At 42.7% G+C, this 19,308-nt stretch overlaps 1 protein-coding gene across 1 annotated transcript; it reads left to right on the forward strand.

Moving 5' to 3' along the window:
* Positions 1–1,339: 1,339 nt before the first annotated feature.
* LOC306787310 (uncharacterized protein) lies at positions 1,340–5,400 on the forward strand (the record flags this gene model as incomplete). The annotated part of the gene is made up of 9 exons (XM_079282428.1): positions 1,340–1,365; positions 1,445–1,607; positions 1,712–1,904; positions 2,404–2,526; positions 3,222–3,344; positions 3,554–3,659; positions 4,079–4,149; positions 4,248–4,356; positions 5,372–5,400. The coding sequence occupies exons 2-9, from the start codon at positions 1,573–1,575 to the stop codon at positions 5,398–5,400; spliced, it is 789 nt and encodes a 262-aa protein (XP_079138554.1). The 5' UTR covers positions 1,340–1,365; positions 1,445–1,572.
* Between the last annotated feature and the right edge of the window lie 13,908 nt (positions 5,401–19,308).

Here is a 19,308-nt window from a genome sequence, read left to right on the forward strand (position 1 = left end):
AATCACAGACAGGCATGGAAGAGACGCATGGACTCATGGAGGATTAGACACCACCACCAGGTAAGCATTTTTATTTGTATGTATAAAACGGAGCTCGCAACAGGTGATTCGGTTAAGACTGGAGGAGATGAGACAGTGTGAGGTGAGATATGATGGCATGCTTTGTGATTTTTAAGGGCAGTTGAGTCATGTGGTGTGCTAGCTAGCATTAGCGAACAAGCTAACATTAGCTGACAGACGATGTAGCGAACAAGCTAACATTAGCTGACACACGATGTGGCTCAACACTGGCCTTAACAATGACAACGCACGAGCTAGCGAACGAGCGCAAACTAGCGTGTTAGCGAGCTAGCGAGCGAGTGTTTTATTATAAAGTCTAATGGCAGAGGGCAGGAATGTTTTTCTGAATCTGTCCTTGTGACAGCGGAGCTGGATCAGTCTGTTGGAGAAAGTGCTCCGCTGTCTCTGCAGGAGCTGATGGAGAGGGTGGTCCGGGTTATCCACTATGGATAATAGTGCGATAGTGCGTTTACTCTGTGCCTGCAGAGAGGACAGTTAATCTTAGATGGTCTAATGATATTCTTAAAAAGTGAAGCAGTGTCAATTACAAATATGAATGGAGCAGTTATGCATTTTCTTCATATTTTTTAAGATAAAATAATCCTTTATTCGTCCCTCAGTGGGGAAATTACAGGATTACAGCAGCATTGCTCACAAGTAAATAAAATAAAAGATACAAATCAATTAATATAATAAACTAAACAGTAAAACAGTAATAAAATAAGACAGTAAAGAAGAGTATTAAATATACCAGTATATACAGAATATACAGACGGATCAGGTAAATACTTAAACATATTGGATATTGCACGGATTAGATAAGATATTGCACCAGGTGAATGAATTAAAGTGTTCGTGTTCAGTGTTCGTGTTCAGTGTGTTAGTGGTCCACCGAGAGCAGTTTGTTGTGCAGCCTGACAGCAGCGGGGAGACTGAAGGAGCTGTGCAGAGCTGCGAGAGTGTCCTGCATGGGGTGGGAGGCGTGGCTCATCAGGGATGAGAGCTTCGCCATCATCCTCCTGTCTCCCACCACCTCCACAGTATCCAGTGGACACCCCAGCACGCTGCTGGCCTTCCTCACCTTTATCCCAGTATATTACTGGTTTAAATGGCTATACAATGTTTTCTGAACATGCATGTTCTACAAATAAAGATGATAATCCTGACAACCATCTTCTTTGGTAATTTCAGCAAAAAATATGCAACGGCGAAGACGTATAAATCCAAAGGATGATGCAAAATTCTACACTGACACTGACACTGGCAAAGTGGGACTTGATGTCAAATACATCAATGCCTTCAAAGGTAAGTTGAATGTTCTGATTTTGTAATCATGATTTAAGTATGAATAAACTTGACGGATATTTTTCTGTGTATGAAATAGGTCGCGGCATCTTCACCTGTACTCCATTTGAAAAGGGAGAATTTCTCTTAGAATATAGAGGTGAACTGATAAGCAAGCAAGAATGTGAGCGGAGACAGAGAATCTACCACAACAGCCTTAAGGTTTTCATGTTTGAGTTCCATTTTAATGGCAAACTATGGTGGTGCGTATTATGTCAATGCTTAGTCCAATCAAAATTAAATGACACATTGCCTTTATTTTATATATTTACTGTTGTGAAACTAATATTCACTTGTATTTTTGTAGTGTTGATGCAGCAAAAGAGGATGGGTCGCTTGGAAGGCTTGTAAACGACGATAATCGAAACCCTAATGGCAAGATGAAGTACGTAACCATCAAAGGGAAGCCCCATCTGTGTTTGTTTGCAGCACGAGACATCAGTCAAGGAGAGGAGATCACCTATAATTATGGTGACTCAGACTGGCCGTGGAGATGCAAGGTAGTCCAAATTTGACTTTAACACAACTCGTGCATTCTTCTTGTGACTGTGCGTCTTGAGGCTCATACGTGACGTCATTCGTTGCGATCCTAAAGCTGCGTTCACACCAAACGTGACGCGAACGCACCTTGAGAACATTCCTCAGACCGACATCTTCCACAACACTAACCTGCAGTTTGTATCCACTTCTCTGTAGCATTTGTTAGCTTGTCTTGCTTTAGTTTATCTATACTTTTCCCATATAAGAACTATGAAGGCAAAAACAGTCATAACTTTCACATAATGTTACACAAGAAGCACCCAGTCTTCAATAACTATAGATATGATAAGACCTTTTTTTCAGGGTCTTGATAAGGGAATGCCTCTGGAAATGTTTGGTGGCCAAAACATAGTTTTAGCAACAGTAGGATTGTTTCTCTCATTAAAACTCCAAATAGTGTCTGTAATGGTACATTACAGTTTCTCTCTGTTCATTGTCCTCCTTTTTTGCCTGCTACAGATGATAACTGAGAGTGAGCTGATTGAGACTGCTGAGAGTGAAGCGACTGACAAGATTGAGACCTCTGAGGATGGCCTGACTCAAACATGTCCACAACTTGATCCCCTCCACAGGGTTGAAAAGGTAAACTTAAGTTTAATTACATTATTTATGAAAAAACATGAAATCATGTTTCATTAGTGTGTGTGTGTGTGTGTGTGTAGTCTCCTCTTATGGTTTATAGAGACGGGTGGTATATGAGGACATGAGATATTGTCTAAATATACCAATATGTTGGGTGGGTGTGTGTGTGTGTGTGTGTGTAGTCTCCTCTCATGGTTTATAGAGACGGGTGGTATATGAGGACATGAGATATTGTCTAAATATACCAATATGATGGTTGTGTGTGTGTGCAGCTGCCTGACTGTCGTATGTTTTATTGGGACAGCCATCTCATTAAATGCTTGTCCAAGTGTAAGTCAGTATTGTTTGTGTGTGTGTCAAGCACTTTGTTTTTTAAGAATATTTGCACAACCTGCATGTGATATGTATATCTGTTTAACTAATCAATCACAGCTAATATAAGAACTATGAAGGCAAAAACAGTCATAACTTCCACATAATGTTACACAAGAAGCACCCAGTCTTCAATAAATATAGATATGATAAGACCTTTTTTTCAGGGTCTTGATAAGGAAATGCCTCTGGAAATGTTTGGTGTCCAAAACATAGTTTTAGCAACAGTAGGATTGTTTCTCTCATTAAAACTCCAAATAGTGTCTGTAATGGTACATTACAGTTTCTCTCTGTTCATTGTCCTCCTTTTTTGCCTGCTACAGATGATAACTGAGAGTGAGCTGATTGAGACTGCTGAGAGTGAAGCGACTGACAAGATTGAGACCTCTGAGGATGGCCTGACTCAAACATGTCCACAACTTGATCCCCTCCACAGGGTTGAAAAGGTAAACTTAAGTTTAATTACATTATTTATGAAAAACATGAAATCATGTTTCATTAGTGTGTGTAAGTGCAGTTGCCTCATATGGTGTATATGGAACAATTACAGTTCCTAAAAGAAAAATCTGATTCAGAAGGTCAATTGGAAAATGTAGTCAACTTAGTAGATGTCAATGTAAAACTGTCAGAAATAAATTATACTTAATTTTAACAGTGTCAAAATCATCGCCTGGTGTGCGCAACAATATCCTCCTTGGACAAGTGTGTTCATTGTGTGGGACCTGTATCCTCCTACAAGTGGATTGGCTATGAATGCAGAGGTGAGATATTTATTGAATTGGTACAGAGTTTGTCTTAGGGTATTGGGTCGGTATATTTGCTGTTCTAATGTACAAACCATTCAACAATGAAACACTGATGACAAATAATCCTTGGTTCACAACATAGGCTAATATATCAACTAGTTCTCAAAATTGTAGGATGTGTAAACATGTGTTATGATGAAGTTGAAGTAGTTAAGAGTGTGGGATATCATTCAGATTACTTAAAGGTGTTTTATTTTGCTTCATTGGCACTGACAAGATTTGTTATGTTTTAATGCTAGAGGTTTTTCTCCAATGCACCTGTTATTACACTTACAAGTGCAAACATGGGCATCAATTATCTCTTTAAAAGGGAGACTTTTTGAATAAACATGTGGTATTGAAACTTTGTACTGTATATTCAAAATGTCTTACAGGTTGTTCAGGAGTCTGGCATAAATCCTGCCTCAGAAGAATTACAAATGATAACTTCCAATACTCATCACAGGTGAGTTGGACACAGAAAACAGAGCACATATGGTTTGTTGAACTCTTAACTGTCTGTAGCTGTCCATCATCACGTGAAATCCTTTGTTTTCTTACCAGTTTCTGGATCAAATATCAGATGATGATAAGTGCATGTCCGATGAGGAATACATACCAGACTCAGAAACAGAAGATGATGATTCAGATGCAAGCATCCCCATTATGCCTAGTCAGTTGAAAGCCGAACAGATTCAAGTAAAACCAGTACTACCTGATGTTGGAACATCTTATGGGTCAGACACGAGCGTCCCAGTTGTGTCCACTTCAGTAAAAGGTTTCCCACCTCTTGAAGATCACATGGTTGCCAATGCTGCTGAAACATCTGATTCATTGAATCCTACCAAAGACTCAACAAAGGAAAAGTGTGAAGTTGCGCTTCACGAACAACAAGTACCACATCTGACTATGACCAAAAAGAATTACTGTTATGTTTGTGGTAAGCCACAAAGCAAAATTTCCCGCCATTTGAAAACACACAAGACACATGCTGAAATTGTAAAAGCATTTTCCCTCCCTGAGCACTCAAAAGATCGCAAGATATTAGTAGAAAAGATGAGGAATAAGGGAAATTTTAGACACAACACCAAAGTTTTACAAGATGGAACAGGACCACTGAAAGTGAAAAGAAAACCAAAGGCTAAAGCACTGGCTGGAAAGTTTATTCACTGTATGTACTGTCAAGGCATGTACATTCGTAAGGAACTTTGGAGACATGCCCGCAGATGTCCCTTTAAGCCAGAAAACAAAGATGAAGAACCTGGGAGAACCAAAGTACTGGCTTTGGCTGAAGCTCAAGAATCTGCACTCTGTCAGCAGATCTCAAGTGGAGTGTGGAGGATCCTTAGTGTCATGAAACAGGATGCGGTTGCCTCAGTTGTGCGAAATGACCTCACCATTATTAATTTAGCTCAGTCACTCTATAACAAACATGGACAAGATCCTACCAAGTATGAGTACATACGACAAAAGCTCCGTGAAGTGGGGCGTTTGTTGCTATGTCTGCGTGAAGACTTCTCTGTACATAACCTAGAGGAGGCTGTTAAACCTGCTAACTTCCAGAGGGTTGTGCAAGCTGTAAAGAAAGTTTCAGGTTTTGATGAAGAAAAACACTCATACGCAAGACCAAGCCTCGCGCTGAAATTGGGACATGCACTTCAGAAAATCTGTGACATTGTTCATTGTAGGGGCCTCATGGCAGAAGATGAAGAACTGATCGAGTCCACTGACATGTTCAAGAAGCTGTACACCACCAAGTGGTCTGAGATGGTGTCTCACAGTGCCCTGAACACACTGAGTGATGCAAAATATAACAAGCCATCAACATTACCCTTCACTGAAGATGTTCAGAGCCTTCATCGGCACCTCGAGAAGTCTGCAGAAACTGCCTTTTGCAACTTGGAGAAGGCCAGTACTCAGAACTATGCTCAACTTGCAAAGAGTACACTTACACAAATCATTGTGTTCAATCGAAGACGTGCTGGGGAGGTTTCAAAAATGCGCCTCAAAAGTTTCCATGAAAGAGACGATACAAAGCTTCATGAAGATGTTGCCATGGGGTTGTCGAAGACTGAACAGAGACTGTGCAACTATTTCAGCCGAATCGAAATCATGGGAAAAAGGGGCAGAAAGGTTGCAGTTCTGCTCACACCAAGCATGATGGATGCTCTGTCACTCCTTACCAGTAAAAGAACAGATTGTGGTGTTTGTGCCACAAATGTCTTCCTGTTTGCAATACCCAACTCGATGAGCCACTACAGGGGACAGGACTGTTTGCGTGTTTATGCAAGCGAGTGTGGAGCAAAGCACCCCGAGTACCTCAGATCGACACAGCTCAGGAAACATGTCGCCACACTCTCACAAGTCCTTAATTTGAAAAACAATGAACTTGATCAGGTTGCAGATTTCATGGGTCACGACATCCGTGTTCACCGGGATTTCTACAGATTATCAGTTCCCACAACACAACTGGCCAAGATTTCCAAACTGCTTTTATCGATGGAGAAAGGGAATCTTTCCAGCATGCAGGGAAAATCACTGGATGAGCTTGAAGTGGACGGTTTGTAAAGAAATTAACACTTATAACACACCTGATACTGTTTTAAATTTTATATATGCTACCATATAATAAGCAAAAATATTTCCAACTTTGATTTGTTTTTAGTTTTTATGTGCAGCTATTCATGCGAGAACAACTAATACTATTTTCCAGATGAAATTGCATTCAGCGGCACTGAAGACGAGGACAGTGGGAGCGAATCCGATAACTGTGGCACAGCAGGCAGAGCATCAGAGTTTGGAACTAGCGAGCCTGTAGATGCTACATCTGACTCTACAATCACAGAGCAGGTCCATGACTTTGAAGATTCAGGTAGGTTCCCTCACTTTATACTTGTCGCTGTTCACCAAATGTTCTTTAAATTCAATTTGAAAATAAAGTATTGTGAAATTGTGTGTTTAGCAGGAACAGTGCCATCAGTGTCGTCCACAGTAACTGAGACTGCCCCTCTCTCTGAAGGTAAGCCAAGTTTGATGGTAGAGCACCTTTTAAAGTAGTTACATTAGACACAAAAAGGCATTGATGCAAGGTATAGAAGAAAGAAAAGGCAAAATAAGAAGATACGATTTAAAAAGAGTGAGGAGCGCCCAAGTAGTTCACGCTAAAGTTCACTTTCAACAAAAATGCAAAATAAATATTTAAAAAAGTGGTATGAATATATATGTATATATATATATATATATATATATATATATATATATATATATATATCTATATCCCTTAATTCATTGAAGATAGGATTGAAGATTGTGCTCAATATAACAAATACCAGATCTGTTAAAAAATGTAGCATTATTTATAAACTAAAAAATAACATGACCGTAGTGAATTTCATTCTACCCCTTTCAGGCACACATGAATGAGTGTACTACACTCATTGGACCCATTTAAATGTTTCACCCTGATTTTCACTGTGACCAGAGACTCCTGGTCTGGTAAGAAAATTGCAGGCTTGACTAATCCTATTTAAAATATGTTGTAGTCCATACATATTTATACAGTAACCGACTGACTCACTTTTTATTGTTTTGTCTCGACTCTTGGAAATAGCTTTAAGCGGGTTTTAGTAATAGTATTAAGGTTTATCAGAAGCCATAACATTCACAATGGCTAATAATACTTTATGGAAGGATTTTGAGAAGGAAGTTATCACGGCAACAAACCATTATCATTCATGTACAAAACACATTAATCTCATGCAAGGAGGCCGATGCATTTTACCAAATTTCGCTGCTTTCGATCTGCAGTCTCAGGACAGACACAAACCGTTAAGTACAAAACGTTGTAGTAAATAGCTATTAGTACCAGAAATGCTGGCACTTATTTTGCTGGATGAAGTGGCATTGCTTTTCCCCTCTGTGCTAGCACCGACACTAAATCAACACAGCTGTTCAAATGAATGATAATGTCTCTCTGAATTATGCGCAATGGAAGTTCCCATTTTAAAGTGTTTGAGCATGAAAAGAGATGAGGGACCGAAGACTATATAGTATAATTAAAGAGTATAGTGTACAAAACATAGAATATGGTGACTTTTATTGACCTGACCTGGCTTTTTAAAGTCCTTAAAAAAAGTCCAACTTAAATTCCCTTTTTCCAGAGCAGACCATAGTCTGTTTGAAGATTATGACTATTATTTTCAAGGTCAATATTGAACTTTCAGGCACAATTCCCACTGTTAATCCAATGTGGATGTTAATTCAATAATTTTTTTTAACTGTGAATTGGATCTTAATTAAAGTTCCAGTGTTGATTGTTCATTTATTTCTTGTTATATGCCAAATATATGTAAAACAATATCAATATCCAGGTAACTTTCATCAAAATCCCCATAAAGTCCCTTTCTTTTCTCAGCAAAACAGTTTCAAATGTTTGAAGTCTTCAAAATGTATCCGATCAAACAAAACTTTGAGCCACGAAGTAGCCACACCAGTGATATCACCTTTTTGTTGATCTTGGTAACAATGTGGAGACAGACAACAAGAGATGTGCATTTGAATATCAGTGGGAAGAAAATGTACTTCCGCTGGTCTGCGTTGTGTTGTGGAATATTTCCTTAACAAGTTCAGGAGTGAAGTTGGTTTTATCCAAAGTGTTTAACATAAAAACAGAGTCTTGATGAATGATCAAAGTTTCAAAAAGTCAATTTAATGTTTGCAAACAGAGAACACAAAACACCACCACGTATTGCAGTGAGCTGTGAATATGCTCTAAAGACACAAAATCAAAACAAGATATTTATACCGGCCGGCAGAGAGGAACAGATAACACACAGGAGACTAAGGCAGAAATGTTTAGTCTAACCGGAAACAGTTGATATAGAGAAAGAACACGTCGGCTGTTTGTCCCGACTAAGATAGAAAAGTGACCTTTGTCCTAGACCAAATAGGTCAATGTGTTCAGACATCCAGACGCCCATACAAATGAACTTTCTAACCAGCAATATGTCTCACAGAAAATATGACAGGAGGTTAAAACATGTTTTATCATTACACTCCACTCTTTTGGTTATACCGTAACCACAATTAACATAATAAAAAAATGTTAAAATACTGACTAGAGAACAAAGGGTGGACTGCCCTTGTCTCAACAGACCCCAGAGGATAATTCTGCCTCTGTCTTGAGAGGTCTGTTCCTAGCTAGATCATGCTTCATGATGAAAGGGCCGTTTCGAGCCCTGCTACTCAGGAACACGTTGAGGTTGTCCTGGGTAGCGGGTTGTTGTCCTTTTCTTTTCTTGTGGCATTCATGAGTTGTAGACAGTTAGCACAGAACACGACGTGTCTGTCGGCCACTGCCCGTTGTGATCCCGTCCGTGAATCACTGCTTGTCCTCCTGCGATGGTTCTTTCGGTGGTGCCCGTTGGCTGGCACTTGATGCAGGTGCACCTGAAGCTTCTCCTGGGTCTGGAACCTTTTTGCAGTGTGACGCGTGGACCCAAGTGGCTCTCTCAGCTACCTTTACTGCCGTGTGGGTGATGAGGAGGATCTGGAACGGGCCCAGCCAGCGCTGTGCTCTCCAGTTCTTCCGTCTGAAATCTTTCACCACTACGAAGTCACCGGGTTTCAGGTTGTGGAGCGGTCCCTCCGCTTGCCTCGGGAGGGCAGCTGCCACCTGTTGTCGTATGTTAGATAGAGCAGAGGACAGTTGTGCACAATATCTCAACATTTCATGTTCGCATAAGGCGGTGGATGGGAGCGGTGCCGTGGGTGCTTCCGTGCCAACATGAGGAGGAAAACCAAACAATATCTCAAAAGGACTCAGATTGCTGCGTGTTCGTTTCCTCATACGCATGTACATCAGCACTAGAGGCAGGGCTTTTGTCCATGGTAACCCAGTGTCAGCACAACATTTTGCTAACTTTGTTTTGAGGGTACCGTTCTCTCGTTCCACAGCGCCACCACTGGCAGGATGGTAAGCACAGTGTGTTCTTAAGTCGACACCCAAATAGGCGCTTAGTTCTGTAATGGCCTGGTTTACAAAATGAGAACCGTTGTCACTTGATATTTTAGTAGGAATGCCCCAACGAGGAATGATTTCCGAAATCAATGCCTTTGCCACTGTTGCAGCGGTCTGTTTGCTTGATGGAAAAACTTCAACCCACTTTGACCACATGTCCACCATCACAAGACAGTGTTTCTTACCTTCAGATGGAGAGAGCTCAACAAAGCCCATCATAATGTGTTCAAAAGGCCGTGTTGGAGGCAGATGTGCAGCTTGGCTGGACACCGCTACAGGCCTGCCTACATTGTGAGTAGAACAGGTTACACATGCAGAACAAAATCTTTGTGCATATGAGGTGAACCCCTTTGTGAACCACGTTTCATTTAATGCACTCAACATTCCTCCTTTTGACATGTGGTCTAACCCATGTGTCAACTTGGCATAATGATTGAAATAGTGCTTAGGTAGACATGGCTTAGCATCAGGTCCCACCCAAAGTCCATCTGTGTAAGTACAACCTGAACTAGACCACAGCCGTCGCTCTTCCGGAGTGGAGAGAGTTTGCATTGCTATAAGAGAAGAAGGAACTTGCACGCATGAAAACGCGAGAGCAGTGGAAGTGGGGACAGGACGTCGAGCAGCAGCTTTGGCAGCCGCGTCTGCTCGTGCATTTCCTGATTTCCGTCATTAGTCTGATTAGTGTGTGCTGCACACTTACATACAGCAATGGCTGTAGGCAAAAGAATAGCCTCTAACAGCTCAGCAATGAGAGTGATGAAGGACAGGCTTACCGTCAGACTTCAGGAATTTGCGATGTTTCCACAAAGCGCCAAAATCGTGCACAACGCCGAAGGCGTAACGAGAGTCAGTGTGGATAGTAACGGTCTTACCTTTAGCAAGTTTACATGCTTTAGTGAGTGCAATGAGCTCAGCTGCCTGGGCTGAGAGGTGACATGGTAGGGAACCTGAACACAGCACATCAGAGTCAGAAACAACAGCAAACCCCACAAGATTAGTACCAGTCTGAGGATCGCGAGAGGCTGATCCGTCTACATACATTACCATCTCGCTGTTGGCCAGCGGAGTGTCCAACAGGTCAGGACGAGGAGTGCACTGAGCTTGGAGCTCAGCCAAACAGTTGTGCTCCTCACCATCCCCAGGAATAGGAAGTAACGATGCAGGGTTAAGATTAGTACAGCGTTTGACAGTTACGTTCGGCATGTCTAGGAGACATGTGTGATAATGCAAGTATCGCGCTGCAGAGAGATGAGAGGACTTTTGTTCGAGGAGGATCAAAGAGACTGAGTGAGGTACGAGCAGTGTCAGCGGCGCGTAACCGACAATGTCCCGTGATGCTGCGAGCGCTCTTTCGCACGCGGCCACAGCACGCAAACATTGTGGCAGGCCAGCAGCGACTGGATCAAGCTTTGCGGAGAAATACGCAACTGGTCTGAGTTTGTCGCCATGAGATTGTAGCAACACGGAAGTCATGCAGCTCTGTCTTTCATCTACTGTTTGAGTGAACGGCTTCTGCGGATCTGGCAACCCTAGAGTAGGAGGAGTTTGCAAAGCACATTTCATTTGTGTGAAAGCGTCATGGCCTTCTTTTGTCCAAATTATTTTGTCATGTGCTGTGAGATTTTTACCGTGGATCAAAGATGACAATGGCTGTTCCATTTGTGAGTAGTTAGGTATGAAAGACCGACAGTATGAACACATTCCTAGAAAGGACGTCATCTGTTTTTTAGTGTTAGGTTGAGGCAACGAAACAATTGAAGCGATTCTTTTGGGGGAGAGAGTCTTACCTTCTCCTGAAATGTCATGGCCAAGAAAATGAACGTTTTGTGTTACAAACTGTAACTTTGAGAGACTGGCCTTGTGGCCTTCCTGTGCTCGGTGCTGTAGCAGCTTTAATGTATCTTTCTGACACTGTGCCTGAGTAGGAGCTGCGATAAGGCAGTCGTCGACATACTGAAGTAGGGCAGAGCCTGGTGAGAGAGTTAGACTTTCTAAACTTTCCCTAAGAGCGTCATTGTAGATTGTTGGTGATTCTGTATACCCCTGACACAGCCGTGTGAAGGTGTAAGGTTTCCCATTGAAGTTAAAGGCGAACCAAAATTGAGAATCTTTGTCGACTGGGACACTGAAAAAAGCATTTGACAGGTCAACAACAGAAAACCATTTAGCATCAGGTGGAATCTGAGCTAGAATAGTATATGGATTAGGCACATTCGGGGCGCGTGCGTGGACTGAAGCGTTTACTGCTTTCAGATCCTGCACAAAACGCCACTCAGTGGGTTTGTCTTGGTCTCTGATCTTTTTCACAGGAAAAATTGGTGTTCTTACTGGCGAATCCGGACATGGAACGATCACTCCTGCTTTCAGGAGTGATTCAAACACTGGTGTAATACCGTCAATGGCCTCCTATCGCAGATGATATTGGTGTTTGTGGGGTCGGAAGTCAGAGCGTGGAGTAATGACGACCGGTTGGCAGTTCTTGATCAAACCCACGTCATATTTGTGCGCCGCCCAGATTGTCTGTGGAACAGAGGCAAGAGCGGGAGAAATAGAGACAGCGTTAGAGACGAACGTTTTAGCTTTGTTGTTATGTTCATAAAAAACATAGACAGAACGTGAAGCTGCCGTCAGGAGAACACAAAAACCACGATGGTACCCAGTCGACTTTGAGCGTAACACGAGTGGATCATTTGTTGATTCCCAGTCAGTGAGCGCTTCGCATTGTGCCACGAACGGTCCCAGATCACGCCATTGGTCATTTCGACCCTTGGACAGCGAGATGTGAGGAGACGAGTCTGCCACTCGAAATAGTTCTTTTGTAGAAACAGCAGATTTGTATGTTGACCAAAACAAGGTAGAGCAAACAATCGCATCATTGATGCCTTCAAAAAACGTATCCTCATAGGATTCATCTGCACCCTGAGAGACATAGGAGGTGCAGTGGAGATGTTCTGGATTCATGCGTTCTGCATGAGGCGAGACACGAGTGTCAACGTCTTGAACCAGTCGTGTGGCTTCCTTCACAGGAATCCACCACTGATAAACATGAAGTGGAACAGGAGCAGCCATCTGCATCATGTGTTGTATGGCTCTGTGTCTAGTCACTTTCAGTCTGTCAGGGGATGATGTCAAACAGATGCCATAAGCGCACATCAGGTCTCTGCCCATCAGATTAATGGGACAGATTGGCGAAAGTAAAAACGAATGTTTCACTCTAATGTCAGGTTTTTCGTCAGTCAGGTCAGTGTGTACACTCGTCATCGGACTGCTAAATTTCTCAGTTACTGTTAAACCAGAAGCCCCTTGTGAATAAACATACCGCCCGCTCATCTTCTGATGAGGAAAATATTTCTGTTGAATTACTGAGTGAGTGGCCCCTGAATCTACCAAAAACTCTAACTCCTTTCCCTCAACAACAACAACAGTAGTCGGCATGTTTTTGAATGATCGTGATGACAACATTGCATATATGTGTTTCGTGTGTCGTTGGGATGAGAGCAGGCGCTGTTGCTCCAGATGTGAAATGGCGAACAGGAGAGCAGCTTGTTGTTCTGCAGTATGTGTGTGTGTGTGTGTCTCAGAGGAAAGGAGGAAGGATTGTTTGAGTGTGTCGTGCCTGTGTGTGTGCCAGTGTCACTGAGCGTGCGAAGCAGATCTTCATTGCGAGCAAATGTATGTTTGAGTGTGTCTTGCATGTGTGTGTGCATATTACTTCCCTGCATCGGAGGTCTGGGGCCGGAAGCCGCTCCCCCCGTCCGGGCATCGTCTCCCTCCCCCGCATCACGTCAGTAGGTGCCGAATGAGTCCCGTCCCCCCTCCTCTCCTGTTCTTTCGAAAACGAGGATCTCCCTGGTTGACGTGGTGAGGACAGTCATTAATGTTTCGCCACAGTCGAAACATTCGTTGGGTGGAGTCTGGCGAAAAACTCCACTTTGGCGGCCATTTTGGAAACGCCCTCTACCACGGTACATCCCCCTTCCTCTGTTTCTCTCTCTGCCCCTCCCATAGTTATTACGTGGCTGGAAAGGAGGAGTCAGTTTCCCTCTCTCTGCGCCTAGCGTCATCTGCTGGACAGCTTGAAGCATGGCAAGTTGAGCCTTCTCTCCCGTTTGTTTGCTGTGCCTGTCCTGGCGGGTCTGATTGTCATCAAACATTTTGTAATTGTGGCGTGCATGTTTTACCACTTCGTCGAGTCGGGTGTCTTCTAGGCCGATCACAGAGCGTTCGGTGGCGGCTTTGATGTCGGGCAGCAGTCCGTTGACAAAGGCGTTTTTGAGATGTGTCTCCCACACAGTCATGATGGCGTTGTCACCTGGCTCCTCAAGACCGCTGTGCGTTTGGAATGCAGACATTAAACGTTGATGATAGGAAGTAACATCTTCGGTTTTACCTTGTTTGGTGGAGTTGATGAGAGCCATGTTGACTTTGGATGGAAATCTGAGGGCGATCTCAGCGCAGACAGCCTCGATGAAGGTTCGGTAGGGTCCGTTCTCGTTGTCGCTCCAGTCGAGTTTCATCAATCTGGAATCGCAGCCATTTCCGGTGACAACAGTTCTGATTTTGCTGAAGTCAGTCGGGCCGACATGTTTAACCAGCAGTCTATGGACCTCTGAACCTGTGGGCATGAATTCTTTACAGAATATCAGGAAATCTTTTGCAAACGCTGTACCGTTGTGGATGTTTGGCAGATGTGATGAGGCTTGCAGAATGTCAGTTTGTGTCCAGGCTCTGAACACGAGCCCTGGAGTACCGTCCACTCCTGGTACTTGAATCATCGGGGCACTGAAAGTGAATTCATCCTCAGGTTTCACGTTCTGGGGTCGTCCTGCAAAGCCATGTTGTTGCTGGTCTGAGAATGGGTCAGAGTCTGAAGGTGGAGAAGTTGGGTCCTATTGGTAGGCCGCGTTACTGTGTTCAGCCGCTTGTTGTCTTCCGCGGTGCTGGCGTGTGTCGGGCTGGGTGGCTTTGGGTCCGTGTTGTGGATGTGGAGGAGGAGGAGGAGGTCCGGGGAGTTGGACGATGGGCTGCGGGGAAGGTCGAGGACACACGTCGAGGAGCGGACCCCCCGCTCCCGTTTGGCTCGGATACATGGAAGAAGAAAAAAGAAATGGGTTATTTGAGCGTGTGTGTGTGTGTGTAGTGTCCTCGCGTGTGTACACGCTTTTATTTTCTTCTTTTAAACGCGCCATTTGTTTCATCATCTGTTTTCTCTCCCTATATTCACACTCTTTTTTTCCCCATATATTCAGGCAAGTCCGATTTCTCACAATCACATCTAACTCTTTAACTCGAATCATTTTGCCACTCTTCATCCCTTTTACTTTAGTTTCTAAATCCCCTCGTAACATTTTAAGTTTAGCGGAACTTAATGATCCATTTTCTGGAAACCCAAATTCCCTTGACCAGTATGGAAGGCATTCCAGACATGACTCCCCGTGTTTCTGTCGCATTAAATCAACAATCGGACCTTCTGGCTCCGTTGAATGTGAAGGTTTGCCACCCATGTTCCTCTGGTGTGGACGTCGACGCTACTTATCACAATGCAATCGTCACTGCAAAGGTGAGTTTCTTTATTCTTAGGAGAATGCTCACAATACCCTCGTTTCTTTTATCCTTAGGTGAAAACTGTAAAACCTTTGTTTTTATTCGTAGGAGAAAACTTTAGAAAAACCTCTTTTAGTTTATTTTATCCTTAGGTGAAAAACTCTAGAAAACCTTTTTGAGTTTCTTTATACTTAGGAAAAAACTTCACAAAAACCTTGTCTGAAATTCACGTATTACGTTATTACCGACGAATCTTATTCTATCAAGTTCATGAGTAGAATTCACGTATAAAGGTAAATAACAACGAATATTATTTCAACTTAATTGAGTAGAGACACGATCAATGTTACAATCTCAAAAAGCTCCTTTATTTTGAGTTAAAATCGTTATCGTAAAATATCACTTCGTTCTCTTTATAAAATCACATGAAATAATACGTCAGAAACCTAGGTGGAGTCACATGAAGAACTCATAAACCAACCATACAAATGTCAAAACCAGCTGTATTCCCCAAATAATAATGACTACTACTTGATCACTCATCTGTGTCTGTTACGTTTTACGTCTTTACAATTTACCGTCCACTGTTGTGGAATATTTCCTTAACAAGTTCAGGAGTGAAGTTGGTTTTATCCAAAGTGTTTAACATAAAAACAGTCTTGATGAATGATCAAAGTTTCAAAAAGTCAATTTAATGTTTGCAAACAGAGAACACAAAACACCACCACGTATTGCAGTGAGCTGTGAATATGCTCTAAAGACACAAAATCAAAACAAGATATTTATACCGGCCGGCAGAGAGGAACAGATAACACACAGGAGACTAAGGCAGAAATGTTTAGTCTAACCGGAAACAGTTGATATAGAGAAAGAACACGTCGGCTGTTTGTCCCGACTAAGATAGAAAAGTGACCTTTGTCCTAGACCAAATAGGTCAATGTGTTCAGACATCCAGACGCCCATACAAATGAACTTTCTAAACAGCAATATGTCTCACAGAAAATATGACAGGAGGTTAAAACATTTTTTATCATTACAGTTGTCAGTGGCTCAGCAGAGAGCTCTAGGTACCGGTCATCTGCATGTACTGGCTACGGTGCAGTGATACTGTGCTGTTTCAAAATCTGCAAGGTTTCCCTTCCATCTCTCTGCCAACTGGTGAGGTGTGTAAAGCCAACAGTCCTCTGTAGCTCCATATCATGCTAAACTCTAAGCCTGCCCACTCTTTAGCTGTCCAATCAAATGTGAAGAATTTGATCCCACTTGTTACTGTACACAGCGCAAATATTCTGTTTCATTGGAGATTGCGTCACAGTATAGAAGGTAAATACGCTTCACTGAGACTTTTAAATCAACATTGTTTTTTTTTTTTATTTCCAATTGAGTGTGTTAGAGTACAGAACCAAAACAACTGAAATGGTTTCCCTCATGCACTGTAATGAGTTATTCTATTGAAATATAAAAAGGTTCAGCCACTTTAAAATGTTAAAGATGTTATCACAGTAATTTGTTGTAAGTTTTACTGCTTAACATATTCCTAAGTGTCCGTACTTGATTGCTTCATTTTGTCAATACATTTTGTTTTCTGTTTGTGTGATCGTTTTGTCTACTTTGTATATCTTCCAGGAAAAGATGCTGGGTCCAGAAGAGGGACAAAGAAAGCGTGGTCCAAGGCTGAGGTTGCAGCAGTAATGCGGCACTTCAAAAATCACATTCGTAAAGGTCACCTGGCCTCCAAGAACGAATGCAGTCACTGCAAGTTGGTGGAAGGACCAGTCTTGGAACAAAGAACTGTGCAAAATGTCAGAGACTTCGTTCGGAATCGGGGAACAGCTGAAAAAAGACAGTCACAGAAGCTGTAAACAAATATCCTTTTTTGTTATTTTGTTTTTTTTGGCAGGAAAGTTAATGTTCATGTGTTCTCTTTCGTTCTCGTTCTCTCTCTTTCTTTCTCGCTCGCTCTCGCTCTCTTTCTTTCTCGCTTTCTCTTGCTCTGTCGCTCTCTCTTTCTTTCTCTCTCGCTCTGTCTCGCTCGCTCGCTCTCTGTCTCTCTCTCTCGCTCTGTCTCTCTGTCTCTCTGTCGCTCTCTCTTTCTTTCTCTCTCGCTCTGTCTCGCTCGCTCGCTCTCTCTGTCTCTCTCTCTCGCTCTGTCTCTCTGTCGCTCTCTCTGTCTGTGTCTCTCTCTCTGTCTGTGTCTCTCTCTTTTTCTCTCTCTGTCTCGCTCTCTCTGTCTCTGTCGCTCTCTCTTGTTCTCTTCGGTTTGTCAAGAGTTGTTTACAAAAAAAATGAAGTCTGTGGCCTGAGTTTGAACTTAATAAACTTGACTGAATGATAAAGCGCCCCACCTCTTGTTTTTTTTCATGTTAAATGAAAGTCAGATATTGAAGCCAGGTTCAGGCACTCGCTGATTCTCTCTAGATTCTAGATTCATCTATCTATACACATACTGTCTCACTCTGGAGGTGGCCAACTTGCATGCCTCCAATTTGGTCATCCATTAAGATTAGTTTTGATATTAAATGAACTGTTCCAGTAATGCTGTGTCCTGTCAGGTTAGTGTGTATTTATGTTAATGAGGAGGGCGGGCTTATTGTCCCTTTAAAGACCCAACAGTGTTTTTTTGGTCTTCATAAGTCACACTTTTGTCAAAAATAGAAATGTCTGCCTATACCACAATAGAATTAGGTCGCTGTGTATTGAAGTTGTGTAGGTTGTATCTGAAATCTAAAGTGAGCTGATTTTTTTTCTGATTTTTTGAAGTGTTTTAACCGAACTGCCAAAGCTGTGGGACCTCAGGAAAGGGTAGTTCATCCAAACCACAACCGGGCCTGTATGGCGAAAAGTCCACCAGTTTGTGTGTGTGTGTGTGTGTGTGTGTGAATGAGGTGATCTAACGTCTCTCTGCCATGTTTCCTGGTGGCTGCTCACCATGACTCACCATTTTTTCAGAGAGAGAGAGAGAGAGAGAGAGAGAGAGAGAGAGAGAGAGAGCATGGATGTCTTAAAAGATGCCAGACTGACCATTGCTTTCTCATGGAGACAATGGCTCCCAGCTGTAGTGTGTGTGTGCTGAGGGAGCCTCTTGTCTCCCACTCAGGTCACATCTAAACAACAGGACAGGGTCAAGACCGTACAGATTAAACTATTACCGTTATGATGTTAGTAGGACTCGAGGGTGGAATCATGACCAGCAGTTATGAATACCAGGTTTCATAGAGAACAGTTAAAATGACCCGCAGCTGGCGAAGAAGAAAGGGGAGAGAAAGGGGGTGGGAGGAGGGGGCTGAGAGGTAGGGGATGTGTGATTCTCAGCCATGTGTTCACTGACTGTGTGTAGGGGATATTTTGGCTGCAGCAGGGGGATTCAGGCATGAGAGAGGCCTTCGTCATATAATAGGATAATGTTTTATCTCATCGGAAGAAAGGAGGATGGGTGAGGTGGGTGTAATGAGAAGGGGAAGAGAAGGCTGATTCTTTTTATGGAGCAGATCTGGCATGGTTGTCCACCCACAAAGCCTTACAACCAGTTTGACACGTGCAGTAGTCACGCACACATGCACACATTAATATTGTGTACACATGGTCTGGTCAGACAGGTTAGGACAAGCAGTAAGAACTTCTTTTAATTATGTAACATCTATTCAGATAGAGAATTATGTGCTCGTCCTTTCGCAACAAGAGACTGCATGTCTCTCAGCGTGTGTGTGTGTGTGCAGCCAATTAGATAGGTATGAAGTCAGTATACATTGAGCTTGTTTAACTGCCTTCATGAAGCATTCAATTCAACATTGAGTAGAACATTATATGAAGCTGTGATATGGATGTAAGGAGCTATTAATCCCAATTGAGATAGTGGATGAGTTGCTAAGTGATTCCTTTCCTCAATTATGTGTCACAAGCCGGCTCGTGGAATGCGACAAGTGGGAAGTCCACGCAAGGTTGTACACTCATTAAACTATACTGAACACAAAACAAACAATGGAGTGTGCAGATCAGATCAGATCAGATCAGCAAAGTCAGTGATGGAAATGGTGCATGTATGTTTGGGATGTGTGCTGT

Source organism: Melanostigma gelatinosum, assembly GCF_949748355.1.
Source record: "Melanostigma gelatinosum genome assembly, chromosome: 13".
Lineage (NCBI taxonomy): Eukaryota > Metazoa > Chordata > Actinopteri > Perciformes > Zoarcidae > Melanostigma > Melanostigma gelatinosum.